The sequence below is a fragment of the Myodes glareolus genome, chromosome 8 (genome assembly GCF_982192425.1).
Source record: "Myodes glareolus chromosome 8, mMyoGla1.1, whole genome shotgun sequence".
Taxonomy (NCBI): domain Eukaryota; kingdom Metazoa; phylum Chordata; class Mammalia; order Rodentia; family Cricetidae; genus Myodes; species Myodes glareolus.
This window is the reverse complement of record NC_142033.1, coordinates 89,187,653-89,207,907: the sequence shown is the minus strand read 5'-3', so window position 1 is coordinate 89,207,907 and position 20,255 is coordinate 89,187,653. Positions and strand designations below refer to the sequence as shown.

At 49.2% G+C, this 20,255-nt stretch overlaps 1 protein-coding gene across 4 annotated transcripts in view; it reads right to left on the bottom strand.

Moving 5' to 3' along the window:
• Nucleotides 1-16,071: 16,071 nt before the first annotated feature.
• Nucleotides 16,072-20,255, bottom strand: part of Spred2 (sprouty related EVH1 domain containing 2) — a 108,322-nt gene continuing 104,138 nt past the window's right edge. For all 4 annotated transcript variants that reach the window (XM_048435484.3, XM_087909196.1, XM_085692246.2 and 1 more), the window contains exon 6: nucleotides 16,072-19,267. In XM_048435484.3, the coding sequence (XP_048291441.1) occupies nucleotides 18,596-19,267 (672 nt within the window). In that variant the 3' untranslated portion in view covers nucleotides 16,072-18,595. The remainder of the gene's footprint in view (nucleotides 19,268-20,255) is intronic.

The window sequence follows — 20,255 nt, the reverse complement described above, 5'->3', positions numbered from 1 at the left end:
ACAAAGCTCCTTGCCAGGTGTTCCCACACGAGCTACACTCCCTCTTTCTCACACTGAATACATCCAGAGATGGCCCCCATCGGTCAGAAAGGGAACCTGACTGGGGAGGGGTCCTCTGGGGAGGAGTCAATGCTGCCGAGGGGCGACTGCCGTAGGTCTGGGACACAGCATTTTGAGAGCAGCTATATGCTAATTAAGCTCTCATTTTATTCCCATCCTAAGGCAAAGGGAGGTCCTACTGCCGCTAAGTTGTGCCCAGGGCAGGGCAACTGCCCTCCCAGGCTGCCAAAACACAGGTACGGCCCCTGTGCACCTTCTGCCTGGCCAGGGTCCCATCCTTTATTCAGTAGTAAAATCACTGTTGGGGCCAACTTACTCCATCTCTGCAGGGTAGGGCAGGCTCTGTGCAGTTAACCAGGCCCCTCTTCAGGCCCCCAGCTCCCTGGCTCCATCTCCTTCCTGCTGTGGGCCCCTAAGCCTTGACTTCTGAGCACATCTGCTTGGTGGAGAAATGGGTGGGTTCCAAATAGCTGCTTATTGCACCCCCAGAGCCTGAGGCTCCTCAGCTTTGCAGAATTCGACTGATGACAGGGATAACCATGTATGACTCGAGGGTTTAGTCCGTACCTACAGCAATACGAACAGTCACACGGGCAGCACCCAGTGGGATGGATCACTGCTTCCTGCATGCTTGCATTCTGGCCTCCTGTGAGCCAGAGAGGTTGTGTAAGTACCTCAGAAAGGAAGCAGAAAGCGGGACTTTGACTTTCGAGATAAGGTGTCTTCGAAGTGTACTGCCCCCAGTCTTTCACGTCCGGTGGTATGGCCTTCCCATTAAGATAGGGTCTTACTTTGGGACTCAGGTTGGAACTCTGTAGCCCAGGCTGGTATGTAAATAATAACAATCCTCCTGCCTCAGTCTCCCAAGTGCCAGACTATAGGCAGGAGTCCTTATGGCCAACTAAGAGGTTAAGTTTTTCCCTAGTAGCACAGCTAGAGAGGACCGTAGACAGGGCCGCTGATCCTGCGGCGTGCACGTCAATTCCCTCCTTCCCTTCCTCCCATCTTTCCTTCCTTCTGAGACAAATGTTTTCTTCTACTGTTGTTTTGTTTTTGGAGACAGGGTTTCTTGGTCTAGCCCTGGCTGTCCTGGAACTCGCTCTGTAGACCAGGCTGGCCTCGAACACAAGAGATCCTGAGTGCGGGATGGGGGGGAAGAATAAAGGCGTGCGCCACCACCAGCTGTCCTCCTAAAGCAGATGTACAAGAGCAAAATTCAATTACGAGCTCAGTGTGTCGGCGACCGAGGTAAGAAGAGTGCCGTGAGCTTAGTGAGACCCTGTCCCAAAAAAGGACAGAGGAAGGAAAAGAAGGGGGGGGGAGGGAAGGGCCAAACCTAAGGGGACAAGTGAGATGGCTCAGCAGGTAAGCGGGTTTGCTGCCAAGCCTGACAACATAAATTCAATCCCCGGGTACCACATGGGTGAAATAAGAGAACCAACTCCTGGAGACTGTTCTTTGACTTCTATAAATGCATCATGGATCTCTCTCTCTCTCTCTCTCTCTCTCTCTCTCTATATATATATATATATATATATATATATATATATATATATATTTTAAAAATCAAAACTTAAAACTATAGCTGAGTTGGAGGTGCAGCTCAATGGTAGGGCCCTAGCCTACCAGCCTAACCTGTATAAAGACCCTCAACCCTTGCATGTGGAACAACTACATTTATAGCTAAATGCAAAAGAAACCACCCCAGATTTCACCACCTAGAGATAAGCTACCATCGCCCCCACAGAGAACAGCTCATTTCTCTATCTCTGGGAATGAATGCTTGAGCATGTCTGCAAGGCATGTGTTGTGGGAAGGCTGCTTGTTCGTTTCCGGCTGCCTAGACTCCTGAAATAGTCACACAGAAATTATATTATTTGCAATATGGTTTGGCCAATAGCTTAAGCATATTGCTAGCTAGCTCTTACTGCTATAATTAACCCATTTCTATTATTTTATATTTTACCATGAGGCTCGTGGCCTACGGGCAGGGTTCCAACTGGCAGCTCGTTCCCCTCTGGCGGCTATATGGCTTCTCGCCACCTTCTTGCCACTCCTCCTCCTTTCTCCCAGCATTCAGTTTAGTCCTCTAAACTGAATTTAGAGTTCTACTAAATTCAGAACTAGAATTTAGTTCTACTAGTTCTACTCTGCCCTATCACAGGCCAAGCCAGCTTCTTTATTCATTAACCAATAAAAGCAATACATATACAGAAGGACCTCCCACACCAGGCATGACTTTGCCAAATCGCATAATCCACAACTGCTGGTCATCTCCCTCCCCATATGATGTGTGTCAGCCATTCAAGTGACATCTAGGGGTCGCAGGGGGCAGGGGAGGGATGAGCTGCAGGACAGATGCTACAGGGAACTACTGGACAGTGACTCTCCTCCAGAAATGGAAAGCCCCACCTAGGTCCTCCAGTCACCACAGCAGCAGGGTGACCTGAGACTTCCTTCAGCCCACTCAGCAAGTGTCCCTGCCAGCAAGGAAGCACACAACCACCTTCATCCACAAGTCTCTGAAGTCAAAGCTACAGAAAGAACTCACCAAAGACATTTTTAAATTTCTCTTTGAGACAGGGTTTCTCTGTGTAGCCCTGGCTGTCCTAGAACACGCCCTGTAGTCCAGGCTGGCCTCAAACTCACAGAGATCCGCCTGCTTCTGCCTCCCGAGATTAAAGGCATGAGCCACCATCACCTGGCCCTAACAAGGGTATCCCTTTTTGAAAAGTAAATATTATTTTTAAAATCTTAAAAAAAACCAAACCGACAGACCAGCCATCTGCACGCTGCCCCTTCTTCATCCAGGAGCATGCCATGCACACAGATATGCTCCGGTAAGTTTCACTCAGGTTTCCCCGAGTCTTCTCTGCAGAACACCTAACCATCCGCAGAGTCCCCTCTGGCTCCCAGGCCTAGTGGTGCTCGGGTCCCGGCTGTCCCTCACCGAGGCAGCTTCCTTACAGTGCACAGAGTGTAGGCCTGGCAGGTGGAGAGGCTTGTGGGCTCCAGGCTGTGCAACGGCAGAAGGTAACTGGGCCAAGGTCCGCTCCAGCCCGAGCACTGTCTTTCCGTCTCTGAGATGGGTGGCCATCAAGTCCAGGAGACAAAGCGGCCAGAAACTTGGGTTTCCCAGTTAAGTCCATTGACTCAAGTCTTGTTGGAGTTCTGCTACAGGTCAGGAGCTCTTCCAGGCCCTGGAGATCCAGGAGAAAGAAAACCCAGGGAACAGCTGAAACCCATAACCACGGACTTCAAGGGGAGTGGATTACGGTTCAGCCAGTATGAGGCAGAGATACTACTTTATAGAAAGTGATGTGAAGAGACAGGGATATCGGAATTCAAACCAGGGCCTCCCATATGCTAGGCAAGCACTCAGCTCTGAAAGGCTTTTCTTTCTTTCTCAACAGGATCTCCATATGTATCTCTGGTTGGTCTCACAGTAGAAACTTGTGGGAATCCTTCTGCCTTTGCCTCCTTATTGTTGGGATTATAGATACATACCCCAATGCCCGGAGGGAAACACTTCAAAGAGACATAGTTGCCAGGTATAACGACACAGGTCTTTAACACCCAGGCCTTAGGAGGCAGAGGCAGGTAGATTTCTGTGAGTTCCAGGCCAGCCAAGGCTATGTAGTGAGACCCCTTGTCAAACATACACACAAACACACACAAGATAAAAACTGATCAGAGAGGCTTAGAGAAATGAAGGTTGAAGCCACACAGAGATCAGAGGGCAGTGTACTTCAGATGGCGGGAACAGCAAGCTCGAGGGTCCAGAGGCAGAAACATGTAGAAGAATAAGGAAACCGGTGTGGCTTGAGGGGATGAAAAGGGAGCAGGCTGGAGAGACATCTTCATGGTTAGGAGCATTTGCTGCTCTCGCAGAGGATCTAGGTTCAATTCCCAGCACCCACATGGTAGCTCCCAAGCACCTGTAATTTCAGTTCCAGGGGGGTCTCTGCTGTCCCAGAGAACCAGGCACACACGTAATATATAGACATACACATTAAGTATTTTTTTTTTAAAGAAGTAAACTTGAAACTCTAGCCAATAGGAACCAGCATAGGTCCTCCTCCACTCACAGGAGAACCCAGGTCACCTTCAGGGGTGCCGCAGTGACCGCCACATGAGAGCTTTGTCTCCTCGGTGCAGCGCAGCGCCTAGCATTTCTGCAGAAAGGGTGCAGTGTGGACTGGCAGCTTTGCTGTAGGGAAGGAAGTGCTTAGCTGGGGAGAGCTGAAGTAATTGAATCCTTGCCAGACTCATAATGGCTTTCAGAGCCTTTTCTTCCCCGTGGGTAGGAGGAGTTCTTCCTCAGCATCCTTCATGGAAGCTCCAGGAGACAATGATGCTCACCCCATCCACCCCCACCCCGCCCCCACACTGAGCAGTTTTGGGAAATCACGTGGCGAAGCACACAGTTTAAGCAGGCTTTGGGGACTGATAATAGCAGGCTGAGCGGGGCACAGGAAGAGGCTGCAAGGGAGTGCGGCCTCGGAGGTGCAGCCAGGTGGTGAAATATTAAAGCGGCCCTGACTGTTCGGGGAATGCTCTTAATGGTCCCATCCGCTCTCCAGGCAGGGGTCGAGTGTGCAGTGAGTCTTGGGCTCTATCAAAAATAGTTTAAGTGGGTGCCAGAGCTGGATGGCAGAAATGTCCGTGGGCAGCTTGCCTCCACCTCTGCCTCAGAGGGCTGGGGTTATAGGCGGGTCTATCGCAACTGCTTAGATAGATCATCTACACCTTTAGGTATCTTTAGGACTTTTTGTTATTAGTGTCGTGGGAACATCTTCAGGAAAATGTCACTGCACAGATTCGGGGGCAACATTGTCTTTCTTTGAGACAGTATCTTATTTAGTCCAGGCTGGCCTCAAAGTCACCAGGAAATTGAGAATAACCTTGAAGTCCTGATTCTCCTGTCCCCACCTCTAAAGGGCTAGGACTACAAGCGCGCAGCAGCACACCAGGCTGAACACCGCCTTTGGTGGTGGTTGTTTTGAGACAGGGGTTTATCTGAGTAGCCCTGGCTGCCCTGGAACTCACTCTGTAATCCAGGCTGGCCTTGAACCCAGAGATCCACCTGCCTCTGCCTCCTGAGTGTTGGGATTAAAGGCATGCCCCATCAGGCTGAAGTGTTACAACCACATTTCTTTCGGGAGCTGTAGGGCTCCCCCTTTATTGCCTTCCCATCACTACGATGTCTGTGGTATAAACTGCCACGACCTCCTGTCTGTCAGAGGATGTCTCACTGGTGAACCAGCCCAGAATTATACTGGTTTAATACCAAGACTCATTTTCCTCTTGTTCAATCCCTGCCTCAGGTTTTTTCGTCTCAACTGCCCATCACCCTGCAGTACCAAGCAACCCATGTGCTTTCATCTTGAGGGACCCAGATGGGGTGTGGAGCTGGAGCGGGGAGGCTGGGAGGATCCTATACTGATGTGGCAGTATCTCACCACTGGCCAGCTTGTCAAACGACCCTGCCAACTGTAAAAGACAAGGAATTGGGGGAGGAGTCTGTGGCTTAAAATTATACTGAGCATCAACTCCCTCTGCTATGCCCTGAGGCTGGTGGAACAAGGGAAAGAGGGGCTGCATCAAGGAGGGAGGGAGTAGAGGATTGTGGAGACTTGTCAATAGCTTTGTGGACCATAGGAACATTTAGGGGCCTCTGGTCTTTGGGTTCACCTGTAGAGTATGTTTCTTTTTCTTAGCCATCTTATAAAATAAAGCAAACAAAAATGCTCCAAGAGCCAGGTGGTGGTGGTGCACGCCTTTAATCCCAGCACTCGGGAGGCAGAGGCAGGTGGATCTCTGTGAGTTCGAGGCCAGCCTGGTCTACAGAGTGAGTTCCAGGACAGGCTCCGAAGCTCCAAAGAAACCCTGTCTTGTAAAACTAAAACCAAAAAATCAAAAAACAACAACAACAAAAAAAACCAAACCAAAAAAACCAACCAAACCACACACACACAAAACAAACAATGCCCCCCCAATCAAAACTGCCCCCAAAATGCCCCCAAAACAATGCCCTCGCCATCAAAAACTGTCCGAGATACAAGCTGAGCTCAAGCTCAGTAAATTATTACAGGGCAAATATTCCAACAACTATCCCCACAGCAGGAAGCAGAGCCCAGAGCAGGCCTGGGAATGTCAACTGTTAGATGCAGCATTCTCGATTGCTAGACTTGGGTTTAACCTGACTTCCGCAAAGTAAAGTTTTAATTCATTTTCAGAGAAAAATTGCTGCCTTTTTCATTTCATTTTGTTTTGGATGCTCTTGAGCCAAGGTCTTACTGTGTAATCCAGACAGGCCGAGGCTCACGTGGTCCTCCTTTCTCAGCCTCTTCAGTTACAGGTGAGAGAGTCACCAGTGGTTTACAGAGCTCTCTTGAAAAGTGTGTGCATGTGTGTGTGCGTGTGTGCATGCATGCATGTGTGTGTGTGTGTGTGTGCAGGTGCAGAAGCACACAGGTATACTGCTGAACCACTCTTTGCTTTATTCTTTTGAGACTGACTCTCTCACTGAAGCTGGGTGCCAGCAAACTGCAGGGCTCCCCTCTATCCCCCCCTCACAGTGCTGGGATTACAGACATATGTGGCCAGGCCTGCCTTTTCACGTGGGTTCTTAGGAGTTGAACCTGACTTCTCATGGTTACCCATTGAGTTACGTCCCAGGTCCCAGAGCTGTGTTTACATAGGAGGAAGTGAACCTGCCATGCGCCAGTGAACATGGGAAGGGAGGCCATCTGTCACCCATCTCCTGAAACAAATGAAGAAATGAGAGAGATTTTCTGGGTCATGGGCCAGCCTTCTTATGGCTTTGGCGCCAAGGGAATGAGACCATCCCAAAAGACTGTGGTATTTGCTATATGGCAGCTGCTCCTGGAGACTCCTAGCTCTGGGCAGATGCCCTGTGGCCCCTGCCAAAGTATGTGTGTGCCTTGAGTAGCACATGACGTCTGTAGCAGGAAAGGCAGAATCCTAGAAAGACTCCCGTCCCCGGGCTGGTCACCAGCCTTGCTGATGCTCACCCTGCCCGGGGCTGCCTCAGGCACCCTCGGTGAGCCCTGCCAGCCCAGATTTCTAGGCTTAGGTCAGACTCCAGAACGCGTGTTTCTTTCCTTTCCATGCTGTGGCCTTTGGACCCACACTGCCACTGACCCAGTTCTGGGGAGAAAAATGGAAAAGATCCCTAGTCAAATAGAGGAGATGAAGCAAATGCTGAGATGCTTAGGAGATCAGACACAGCCCTCCCGAGGAAGGGGTGAGAAATGTGGGCCTGGTCTCTTCCCAGCATTTGGAAAAAACTTCCAAAATCCCAGAGGCTGAGTGCAAAGTGTTCTGTCATCCAGAGAGGAATGAGTCACACAGTACCCGTGAATCGTCTAGTCTTCCAAATGCTGCAGTTCTATTTACATTTAGTGTTATTTTACATGTGCACCTTCTCTCCCCCGTCTCTTTCCCTCACCTTCGTCCTCCTTTCCAAACCAAAAACACCCGCTGAAAAACCCACTCCTTCTTTCCCCGCCCAGCTTGCTGTGGCAGGAGGTGGTGGCAGCAGAGAGGAGAGCCAGACCCCTGTGCTCTGACTCAGTCCTCCTTCTTGGTGGCCTGCTGCCGACTGGGTCTAATGGGCATGCATGCATCCGAGGAGGCCCGCAACATCTGCAGAGGTGCACATTAGGACTGCAGAATGGAAGACCACTATGTAAGTCTCCCCGGGCTTTGGCTGGGGCGATGCATTCTCAAAGCGGCACTGGGCTGGCAAAGAAGCGAAGACAGTCACTAAAAAGTACCACGCAGGAGCCGCAGCACACTTCTGAGGCCCAGATGGGGAAACTCAAAATGACCGGCGGTCTGGAGCCCTGTGGGTTGACCTTTCTCTGTCACCGCACTGCACAAAATGGTTTTGTGACTGTTGTACTTGTCTGCCTTTAAGGCTGGGCAGACAAGATCGATTTCCTTTCTTTTGGCAGGGAGAAGGGTTTTTTTGGAAGCTACCCAATAGGCTAGGCAACCATAGCTGCCGAAGTAGCATGGCGAGAATAAGTTGGAGGTAGTTATTATCCGGGCCTCACAGAGAGGAAAACTACGTGGGTTGGCTTTTGCATCGAGCCACAAATGATCAGTCCCGAGGATTCCCAGATGAGTGTGGATGCGGAGCCAGACGCACCTGATACGACTTTAAAGTCGTCCTGTCAGAGGGCCAGGTGGCTCACAGGAACCGGAAACCTGGCAGCAGCTCTCGAGCAAAGGCAGGTGAGGAGCCAAAGTCCTGGCAGAACATTCACTTACCGGCTTGTCCTGGGGATTCGTGCAGGAGGACCGTCTCGGATTTCTTGCCATTCATGTTGGCCCCTCTGAGCCAGACAGGCCCAGACTGGATGAAAGGAACATTTTATTTCACTCAATCCCTTTGTGGGTGACCATCTTCCACCTGGGTAGATATTACCTTCTAGGTTAGACAGCTTGGCCTTTTCCTTGTGGTTGTTGTTGTTGGTGGTGCTGAGAAGCAAACCAAGTGCTAAGCAAGCACTGTATCCATCGAGCTGCATCCTAGTCCCCCCTCCCAAGGCAGCTCTGTGCACGTGTCAATTCCTCAAGATGTTTAGTTGCTAAAGGAAGTGGCAGACGGTGAAGAAAGGGTAGGGTGCTGAGTGTGGCTGCTCAGAGACAGGGAGGACAGGGCAGGGGCGCTACTGAACTCTCTCCCTTTAGAATCCCAAGAGGTGGGGAACAGAGCCAACTGTTGGCTGGCTCAGAAATATCCTGGGTAACTGTCACCAGGCACGGACATCTAAGCTGGGCAGGCTTACATCCATAAAAGAAGCTGCCAGCACCCATTTGGAAAGCGAAGGCTGCTCACTGCATTTGCCTGGTCTGATGACCAAGGTTGAGCTACGTGGCTCCCTATGCAATGGAAAAACACCAACAAAGGGCCAGCAGTAAGATAGCAGCCCTGTCCTCCATCCCCGGAAGTCACACGGCTCCCCGAGCGTTGTAGACTGACAGCTGCAGGGTGCTGGGCCAGAACTCAGTGACTGATACAAGAAGGAACTTAGAACAAAGAGATAAGATACAAAGGGCCTCTGATGAAAATAAGAAGGGGATACAAAATAACCCGAGCCAGGAGAGATCAAGCAGCTCTGTACTGGAAGAGAGCTAAGAGCAGCGACACCGGGCTGGAATCCTAGCACCTGGGAGACAGATGCAGGTTAGGGTAGAGGCTCAAGCCCATTCTTGGTTACATAAGGAGTTCAAGGCTAGCCTGGGCTACAGGTGACCCTGTTTTCTACAAGAAACAAAATGAAGGTGGAAGAGGTTGTGCTGGGGAGGTAGAGCGTCTGTCAATAAGAGGCCTTGGGGGCGGAATGTAGCGGGTCATGGGGACAGGAGGATCCCTAAAGTTCACTGGCTAAGGGATAAGTTCCAGGTTCAGTGAGAGAACTTATCTGAAAAAAAAAAAGGTGAAGAGAAATTGATCCCTCTTTTAAAATTCTGGTCCTTCACACATGTACACACACACACACACACACACACACACACACACCCCACAAAAAAAAAGAAAGGAAAGGAAAAGGCTAGAAATGGCCACAAAATAGTCTGTTGACTGGAAGAGGAAGAGGATAAACACTTTTTGTTCTCAATACTTTTTTTTTTTTTTTTTGGTTTTCTCGAGACAGGGTTTCTCTGTAACTTTGGAGCCTGTCCTGGAGCTAGCTCTTGTAGACCAGGCTGGCTTCGAACTCACAGAGATCAGCCTGCCTCTGCCTCCCGAGTGCTGGGATTAAAGGCGTGTGCCACCACCCGGCTCTCAATACTTTATTTTCCTAAAAGTTATCATAGGTTCTGAAAGGCCCTGTGTAGCTACGCATAGCTATTTTCAAATTCAATTTTTTTTTTATCGTGTGTGCATGGGTGTTTTGCTTGCATGTAAGACACCACATGCACGCATTGCCCAAGGAGTCCAGAAGAGGGCGTCAGATCCCCTGAAACTGGAGTCACAGCCCAAGCAGAGCCACCATGAGAGTACTGGGATTTAAACCTGGATCCTATCGAGAGCAGCCAGCATTCTCTACTGCTGAGCAATCACTCCAGCCCCGAAGTTCCTTACAATTCTATTTTTGTTTCATTTCTCTTGAGACAAAGTCTCACTATGGAGCCCTGTCTGGCCTGGAACTCTGCATTTAGAAGACCAGGAGAGACTCAAAAAGACCCATCTGCCTCTCCCTCCATAGAGGTGGATTAGAGGTGGGACCACCATGCCCAGCTTTCCCTGGCTATACCTATTAATACAACTGCATTGGAAATTAAAACTGGCTGGGCATGGTCTACATAGTGAGCACCAGATCGGCCAAGACTGCATAGTGAGATTGTCTCAAGAAAGACTAAGAAATGAAAACAAAACCAACCAACCAAAAAAAACCCCTTAAAACTCCCAAGTAAGAGAACTGCCCCAAACTTCCAAAACCCAAGCCAACAATAATAAAAAAGAAATCTTTCAAAAAAAACATTAACAGCCAGCGGTGGTGGTGCATGCTTTAATCTTAATACTCAGGAGGCAGAGGCTGGCAGATCTTTATGAGTTCAAGGCCAGCTTCAGAGATCCACTTGCTTCTGCCTCCTGAGTGCTGGGATTAAGGTGTGTTCCACCACGCCCAGCTATGAAAAGATTTTTATTTTTTTAAATATTTATTTATTTATTATTTATACAATATTCTGTGTGAATGTCTGCAGGCCAGAAGAGGGCACCAGACCTCATTACAGATGGTTGTGAGCCACCATGTGGTTGCCGGGAATTGAACTCAGGACCTTTGGAAGAGCAGGCAGTGCTCTTAACCACTGAGCCATCTCTCCAGCCCCGAAAAGATTTTTATTATGCAGATCTTTTAACATGAAAGATAGCTGGATTCTCATAATGCTTATGAATCCAATCTGTTGTGTTTTTTTTTAAAAAAAAAATCTATCTTATTTTATGTGTGTGTCCAAGTGTGTATGCATGGGCACCATGTTCATGCAATGCTAGTGGAGGCCAGAAGAGGGCAGCCGATACCCTAGGACTGGAGGTCATTGTGAACCACCAGGAAGTGCCAGGAACCCAATCTGGATCCTCTGCAAGCAGGAAGTGTTCTTAGCTGCTGAGCCATCTCTCCAGCCCCTGTGGTGTGGTGTTATTTGGATGACTTATATGGAGAAAATCTGACCCTAGACTGATCTGTTATGGGAGAGATAAGGGGATTTGTGTGTGTGTGTTTTAATTTCTTTTTGTTTTTCTTTTTAGACAGAGTTTCACTATGCACTCTGGGCTGCCCTTGGACTCAGAGAGATTTATCTGCCACCGCCTTTTGGGTGTTGGGATTAGAAGTGTGTGCCGCCAAGTCTGGCTAGTAAGAGGATTTTAATGACCTTGAAGTCTTGTGGCTAGCTCTTTGATACTATCCTAAGACTCACAGTTGACAGTTAGTTGTGCGGTAGACTCTGAGAACACTATATTGTCACATCAGACTTGTGTCCTCCGATCTTTGGCACACATGTAAATTTATAGCTGCATACTTTGGCCACTTGGCAGAAAATAGTGCAGTGAATGATACAGCTATTGTGAGAGTTTATCCACTTCATTTTTATTATTTTATAACACACACACACACACACACACACACACATGCTACCCCTCATCCTGCTGGTGCTGGGAAGTGAAATCACACAAGTGTTCATCTACCACAGAGCTATACCCCTGCTCCCCATTTTTTTTAATCTAGGCTCTCATCTAGCCCAGGCTCTGCTCCAGTGACCTTGAACTTCTGACCTCCAGCCTGCCCTTGAACAAAGAGATTACAGCAAGGATTACCCTACATTTGCAGAGAAGCCATCGTGCCCCAGTAAAGCCTCAGTTTTTCCTGTTGTTCACCTGACCCTCCCCTTGCCCCATCCCTGTCAGCTCCCAGGAAGCCTTGCGCTAATATGTAAAGTGACAACTCTGTAACCAAAGATGAGGTCACGAGCAGGAGGCCAGGAGAATGCTCATTGACCGAATTCTCCACTAATCATGAGGAAAATCTACTGGTCAGCTGTCAAGCATATTTTTCAAAACTCAGACATGTTTGAGCGCCTGACTTTAATCAGGAACTATTAGATTCACTTTACTTTTTTTTTTTAATTAAGAATCCAACGCCCCCACCCAGCCAAGACAGGGTATAACAGCCCAGGATGTCCTGGAACTCGATCTGTAGACCAGGCTGGCCTCAAACTCACAGAGATCAACCTGAACCTGCCTCTGCCTCCCAAGGAATAGGCGTGCACCACCACCACCTGTCAAAAAAATTTTTTTGAGACAAGTCTCACTCTATGTAGTGAGACCTCCAACTGGCTAGCCTCAAACTCACAGAAATCTACCTGCTTCTGCCTCCCGAGTGTTGGGATTAAAGGCGGGTGCCACCATGTCTGGCACGTATGAATAGTATGAGCCATCACCGTTCTGTTTTGTGCGAGGGAATGTACCCAGTTCCTCATGCACACTAGCCACGCTCTACTCGAGCTAAGCCCCTAACCACTGAAGCTTGCCTGCACTTAGCCCTCCCTTTCATTAGTTCCTATAACTCTGGATCCGAGAATTGAGGAGAAGAAAACACTTTAGAAATCACTTAGCTCATGACATCCACAGTCAAGAATAAAGCATTCATTGTTTCTGGAGAAAAGGGGTGAGCAGGGTTAAAGACAACCCAACCATTAAATAGATTAGCACCACTGCAGGGCAACCTGGCATTCTGCATTGCGGCCATAGCAGGGGTGTCTTGAAGGCAAACCACACCCTCTGGAGGTTCCAACCCATGGATATCCCAGTCCCCTGAAAGGCAGAAAGAATAAGCTGAAAAGGTTCTCTGAGCCTCAAAAGCAGTTGCCTGGGAAGGCGTTTGCCCAGAGTTGGCACACAAAAGCTGTGGTCTGGGGGGTGAGGGTACAGGGGTGCTCCATTCCAAGGTGGTCCCATAATAGCTTGCCAGTGCCATCCGTTGGTACTGGTTTGCAAGACATGGAAGATACAAGATGGAGAAGCCATGGAGAGCAAGCTGAAGCCAGACACTGTGTGGCAGGGTTGGGTCCCTTCATTTTGAGAATCTGGCTTTGCCTAAACACACACGGGCTGGGTTGGAGCTGTAGGAGCTCAGAATGTACAAGGCCCTGGGTTTGACCTCCAGAACTGCCACCAGGAAAACAAAGGTCACCCACCCAGTGCGGGACAGATAACCATCTCATTCTACCCTTCAGAAAGCCCAGAAGGCCTACAGTAAAAATGACTATAGCCAAAGGTGATTCTACAAGCTCTGGAATCCATTATTTACAAGCCTGCTTGCATTCCATGACAAAAACCAACTGGGCTGCAGGTCCCTTAAACAGGGCTCCGGAGCCTGTGCTCTGTGGAAGTGATCTAATTTTCGGGATGAATGTCCATGGTTCAGGGGGGAGCAGTTGTGACCTCAGTGGCAGAAGAGCATCAGGGAGGACCCCAGAGTCCACAGAAATGTTCAGGCAGGCAGTGCCCTGAAGACACCGTGCCCTGACGTTAGGCGAGTACCTTTTGAGCTGGGACCAGCTCTCTCCACAGAACGGCTCAGACAGGGGCCACTGGCTTCTTCCACGTTGCACATTCTGGCTGTCCAGAATCCAGCCAGCTCTGTTACGTCTACTGGCAGCAGCTGTATACATCTGTGGGCAGCAGCTGGCTGTCTAGGCCATTTGGAAGCGTCAGCGAGGAAGAGCAACCAAACCGAGAATTGCCATTAGAAGAAGAAATACAGAGTAAGTCGCTGCTAGACTAACAAAATGTCCAACCCATGCTGCAGCCTCCCATGCCTTGAGCAGGGCCAGGGCGCCTCCTTCAGTGGATGATCTTTCCTCAAGGCCCAGAACAAACAAGGAACCAAGGAAGTAATTTGCCTCCCGTGGCTCACATTACGGAACCACCTCCCAGCGCAGGGGTTACTGTACCACTTGTCAAGGCCAGACTTCGTACGGGTACTGCCTCACCTCACCTGACCCTTTCCACAACTAGGCGAATTTGTTTTCTTAGGACAGCCGGCCACTCCTCCAGCCTGTCCATGTGGAATGGACGGAGCAGAAAGGGGAAACTAAGCAGAGAATAATCCTAGGGAATGGTGATCTGTTCCGGGTTTGCAGGGGTGCAGAGCATCTTGGGACGAGCTGATTAGGATCAGATGTGTCTCTAATCACAAACCTCCACCTGTGAGAAGGCGCCTGCTAGCCTGCACTCCCCCTGCGGCTTCCTGGAAAGCTGGCCTTTGAATACTTTAGCGCAGGTTGGCTGGAACTCACTATATAGCCCAGGCTGATACTGAACTCAAAGCAATCCTCCTGTCTCAGGCTTTTCTTGTTTGTTTCTTCAAGACAGAGTGAGCGGTCATGGGGGTGGGTGCTGGGAACCGAAGCTGGGTTTCCTGCAAAAGCAGCAAGCACTCTTAACTGAAGTGGTTTTTTGTTGTTGTTGTTTGTTTGTTTAGTGATCTTTGCCTCAACCCATTGTCTCAAGTTAAGGCTCAATCATTCTCAGTCATTTTAAAGGTAAATGTTTTTGCATCACTGAATAAATTTAACAGATGCGGGGGGGGGGGGGGCAGAAACGATGCTGGGTTCCAAAGGTGGCTCAGAGGCTGGGTGCCTTTCCATCAGCTGCAGGTCAGTTCCCAGCACCAGTGTTGGCTAGCACCCATACTGGATGGCTTGCAAGCACTTTTAACTCTGGTTCCGGGGATCCAATACCCTCTTCTTGCCTCCAAGTACACTTGCATACACACCAACACATAAATTTAAAAACGAAACAACAACAAAAAAATCAGTTCAAGCATAAATATAAAACTTTTAAAAAATATTAAGGTGGTGTGTTTTGTGGTACAAGACCGTTGCGGCTCAACTTCCTTGACAGAGCAGCTCTGTTGATGAGAACCCTACTTCTGGTAGGTTTTCATCCCCCTGAGCAAGGGAAAAAGGAAGAGCGAGTAGCCGAATTGGGGTCCTGTGACATTTCTGCCAGAGGAAACTGAGAAGGGTAGTTACCTGCCCGAGGACCACTGGCTGTGACCAAGGAGCATCTTTTCTGCATAGGCCTTCGTCATGTGACTTGAGCATGACCGAGACTCACAGCCAGTCCAGTTCCTGGTACCTTGTCCATGTGCCATTCCTGAGGCAATCTGAGCGGTAGCCTAGTTAGTACTGGCTCACTTTTGAAGCAGGGACAGACCCAGAAGCTTGGGACAAGGCCCTTTAAGAACCTGGCGTTTGTCACTAGCCAACCTGACCAGGCCCTGCCTTGTGACTGTAGGGTCACCTTAGCTCCCATTCTTAGCTTTGGTGTCTTAGCTGTAAAACGCCAGAATGGAGAAAGGTCAAGTGAGGTTGGACGATGTTCCCCCCACACCAGCTCTTGGGGGGGGCACAGAGTCCCCCATTACCTAACCTTTAGCGCCTATCTTGTATTTGACCTCTGCCAGAGGCTTAGAAAATCCCCCCTCCCCTGCACCTTTCTGGGGAACATCAGAACAAGAACGGAAGGTCTGCACACTTCTTTACCGTTCTATGGAGAAACCACTTTTCTTAACAACCCTCAAAGATCTATTTTATATTCTCCTGGGGATGCCACTGTAGCTCTGTGACATCCAAGAGATCGTTTGGAAAGTGGGCCGAGAGCAGACTTGGAACCAAGGGCTGGTCTAATCTCCACTGTCTTCGGAGAACTGTCTCCCGTCCCCATGCCCTCTCTTAGGGCTTCAGCAGGGATGTGTGGGAAACAGCTCTGAGAAAGCACAGCCCTCTCTCTGAAGAGTGGTTGTAGGGAAGCCAGGAGGGGAGGGAAGGGCATTCTTCCTGTGGATGGAGGGGACACACAACCAGAGGCGGGAAGGACTTCACAGACAGATCCACGTCCTTGTGTGCTGCAAAAGAAACCTCAGCCCATCCTGCGCGAGGACTCCGGTCAGACAAATACCCACAGTGAACGGTCTCAGAGGATGTGTTTATATTTACATGGTACATTTGAAAGCAATGGCTACATTGGTCATACATATTAGAAACCATAAAAAAGTTAAGAACTAAAATGTACATCATACACTTGTATATATATATATATATGTATATTTTTACAGAGGTAAAAAGGCTTATAAAAAATCAATACAACAGGGGTTTTAGTATACAGGTGAATGAATTATGCTTCAGGCACTTTAATTTGTTAATGTGAGCAGATAGCTTGGGCGGGGGAGGGAAGGAAGAGTCAGGGAAACTTCTGAACGGGAAACCTTTTGGCTAAGTTTTGTTACCACAGTTATAAAAATAAAATCTGAATAATTTCTCTCAAATGATTGACATCAGCACGGCAAAGCTGACTGGGAAAATACTCCACACCACTCCGCTGCAGTGTGGCAACCGAACATATTTACATCGACGTCCCCACGGCTGCCTCTGTGCCCTTAACCGCTGCCTTCACAAACCAGAAACGGTGCATGGACGGAGATCTGCTAGCGTAACCCTTAAGAAGGGTGGAAATGAGCAAGGGGGGGGGGGGAGAAGGAAGAAGGACAAAGGCAACCAACGCGAAGCAACTGGGATCTGGGTTCTTCGTAAAATAAATAGGGGCACTTGAACTGAGGGCTGAGGAAAGAGATTAGTGTTGTGCTTTGCAGACAGGTGCAGTGGAGAAAGGGCCCCAGGACAGACAGCTTCTCCACGGCACTGGAGGCTGGTTGGAGGCGGTCTAGAAGGCCTCGGGGCCTGGAGACCCGTCGACAATGATGCTAGATCTCTGCACCTTTTCTACAACAGATAGTCCCAACCAGTCATCCCAGCAAAGGAAAACATCTACCAACTAACTCAGAAGCATGCCGAGGAGCTGACAATCCGTCTACAGAAACAAGACAGGCTGTCAAGGCCAGCGGAAGAAGCCATCGCCACAACGGTAAGCATGGCTAGCATTTTCCCAGTATGAACACCACACTGGAGAAAAGTCCTTTTCCTTGAAGACTGATATCCTGTGTGCAATAAAGGGAGAGGGAAGAAGTAGAAGGGACTGAGCCTGCCTTCCGCTGGTGATTACCACGGAAAGATCTTGGTGGGAAGAACAGTCAGCGGCAACAAGCATGTCCCTTATGGTCCCCACGAAATTCTGATTGTACTATGCTAGGTATAGGTAACCACTTTCACTTTTTTTTTTCTTCTTCAAGATTTGGCTATTCCTGGGAACATACATTAAAAAAAAAGTTCCTTTTCCTCCTCTAGCAAATTAGAAGCCTTTTATGTGGCTCAGCGACAGGTAGAACCAGTTGGTGATCTACCCTTATCTGTGCACCCCAAGCGGCAAGTGTGGGTGAGGAGCTGCAGGAGAAAAGAAGACACTTAGGCATTGGAAGGGTTTTTATATATGGCCTTGTTTTTTCCTAAGTATAAATGAGTCGAGCCCCAAATTAAAACAAAAACGTTAAGCCTAAAACAAAATGCAAGGCACCACTAATTTATGGTACTTAAAGTTCCCCCTGAATAATATAAAACAGTTGCAGGAGGCGGGGAGTGGCTATAATTTTATCTACCACAACTTCTAGTGTTTTTCAACCGGAACTTGATCGCAGAACACTGGTTTGTGTTTGAATAAATGTATTTGGTTTGCGAAACAATGAGGAAAATTTATTTCACTGATGTGTTATTCTAATATTGCTAAGGTTTTTAGAAGTCGCAACACAATTCTAAAAAAAGTTCTATTTTAGGGGTAAACTGGGCAGGCTCATAAAAACCCAAAATCCCCTTTCTAACCCTGGTCTAAGAGGATGCAATGCAATTTGAGGAATTTTTCCTGATTCTCACAGGTTAATCTGAAGTTAAGGCTCAATTCTCAAGTCATTTTAAAGGTAACTGCTTTGCAGGAGTGCATGAATTCAACAGGTGGGGGAGGGGCAGAAGATGAGGATGGTTGAAAGACAGAAACCGATGGGCGAAAGACAGAAACCGCAGCTACTGCGGGCGATTTGACTTTCGGAGTTAAAGCCCTATTGTTTAGTTGTTTCGCTGACCTCCCGAAGTAACAACATCCTGCAGGTTACAATACTTATGACAGGGTCTCACCATTAGGTCACATCTCCGACGAACCCGTGCTTGCTAGCGACAGGCAAACCCGACCGCGGAGGAAAAATCAACTCTAAACCCCTTCGAATCCAAATTTCTACTGCAGGTCCCTTAGAACTGGAAGAGGTGGGGAGGCGGGACAGGAAACCAACGCGCGATAAGACATTGGATAAGACGGCCGGCGCGATCACAGGCTGATTACATACGAGTCTATGCAGAAGGCTCCTCTCCTCAGAACATTGCGAGCGAATGGGTTATGTGGCTGACACAGGAGTGGTAGATTCCCCAGGTTTGGAATGATGTTGTAAGGGACCAGGAAGGCCTGGGGAGAAGATGTGGGATGGGGATGGGGTATGCAAGACACAAGTTCCCTGTGGCTGTGGAGGGAAGAGGGGGAGAGCGGGAAACCGAGTCACACAGCGGCTTTGTGCTTCCCGCCGCAGCACCTGCACATCACTCCACAGTGATAACAGGCCCGTAGGGGAAGGTAACAGCACATACAGGGGGCCAGGAAGGACAAGGCGATTAATGCCAACCACCGGAGGCAAAAGTTCTCGTCGCTAGTGTCGCACGAGCAAGGGTCCGTGTAGTCTCCCTCGGGGTCCGACATACAGTGGTAGAGCATGCTGTCCGCGCACCACATACAGCTCACGCGGCGGATACAAGTTCTCACGGCATCGGGCGCATCCTGGCAGTGGCCCCTCCGGTTCTCCTCGTGGTTGAACATGTCCCTGCAATACACACACCTGGAGCGCTCGCCATCCTCCTTGCGCCGCCGGGACTTGCCCCTGGCTGGCTGCGTCTTGATCACGCTGCTGCTACCACGGCCTTTAGGATCCTCGCCAAAGCCAAAGTCTGTGGAGTCCACATAGGGGTAATTGTAGTCGTGTTTGGACACCTCGCCCTTGGCAAAGCGCACGTAGGAGTCCGCGTCCTCTGCGGTATCCAGGTATTTGTTGCGCACCGGCGCGTGCCGGTAATCCTCATAGCCGCTGGTCATCCAAATCCTCTCTCTAGGATTGATGCGCACAATCTCCTCATCGTCCTCTGGGAAGGTGACCTGGGGGTAGGACCTCGGCAGCCGCTGTCCAGGGAAAAACCAGATATTGTTACAGCCCGAGGCTCCATGGTCAGCCGTCAGAGAAAGATCTACCGGCCTTTCCTTCCTTCAAGGATTTGGAGAAGAGCTGACAGACAACCTTTTACGGACAGCTTGTCACTCACTCCCAGATGCTTTTTAGATTGTGAGCCTCAATTATGAGCAGAGCCCCGCAATTCTGTGGTTTTCGTTGGAAGGTTTGCCCACCCTAAGAGCAGTTTGAGTTCAGCTGTTAAATTCTTGCCGAGCAAGTAGGAAGCCCTGAAGTTAATCAGTTCCCAACATCCCATAGTCCAGGTGCCGAGACCACCCCTTTTAACCCCAGTTGTTGGGAGATGGAGGCAGGAGATCAGTACATTCAAGGACTTCCTCTGCTACGGCAGTGAGTTCTCTGCTAGCTTGGGCTACGGAGTCTGGCTCATAAAGGAGTACAGTTGGGTGAGTCCAGCATTCCCATGTAGAGGAAAAAGAGGTCCTGCCTTACAAACCTCACCGCCTCTCCCTTAGGTCAGCTACTCTCAGGGTGCCCTGTTCTAAGCGTACCTCGAACAGAGTACAGCAGTTCTGTACATTTTTATAGTGTGCCAGATGATTATTTATTTAGAGGTGGGCTTTTTTTTTCTTTTTTCTTTTTCTTTTCTTTTGATACAGAGTTTCTCTGTCCTGGAACTCTTGGTAGACCAGGCTAGCCTTGAACTCACAGAGATCTGCTTACTTCTGTCTGGGATTAAAGGTGTGAGCAACCACTCCCTGGGGTGGGGGTGGGAAGAAAAAAAAGTACCAAGCCCACTAGCCTGTGTTGTCACTGTCATCTGATTGAAATCACAGGTGCTCAAAAGTGAGACAGATAAGAAGATTCCAGATTGGAATCCTACAAGCATCCCTGAAGGTTAATCTCAAGGATCAACTTGCTGAGTCACTAGGGAGACAGCCTTCAGGGGATTACCTTGATAAAGATAATTGAGGGGGCGTG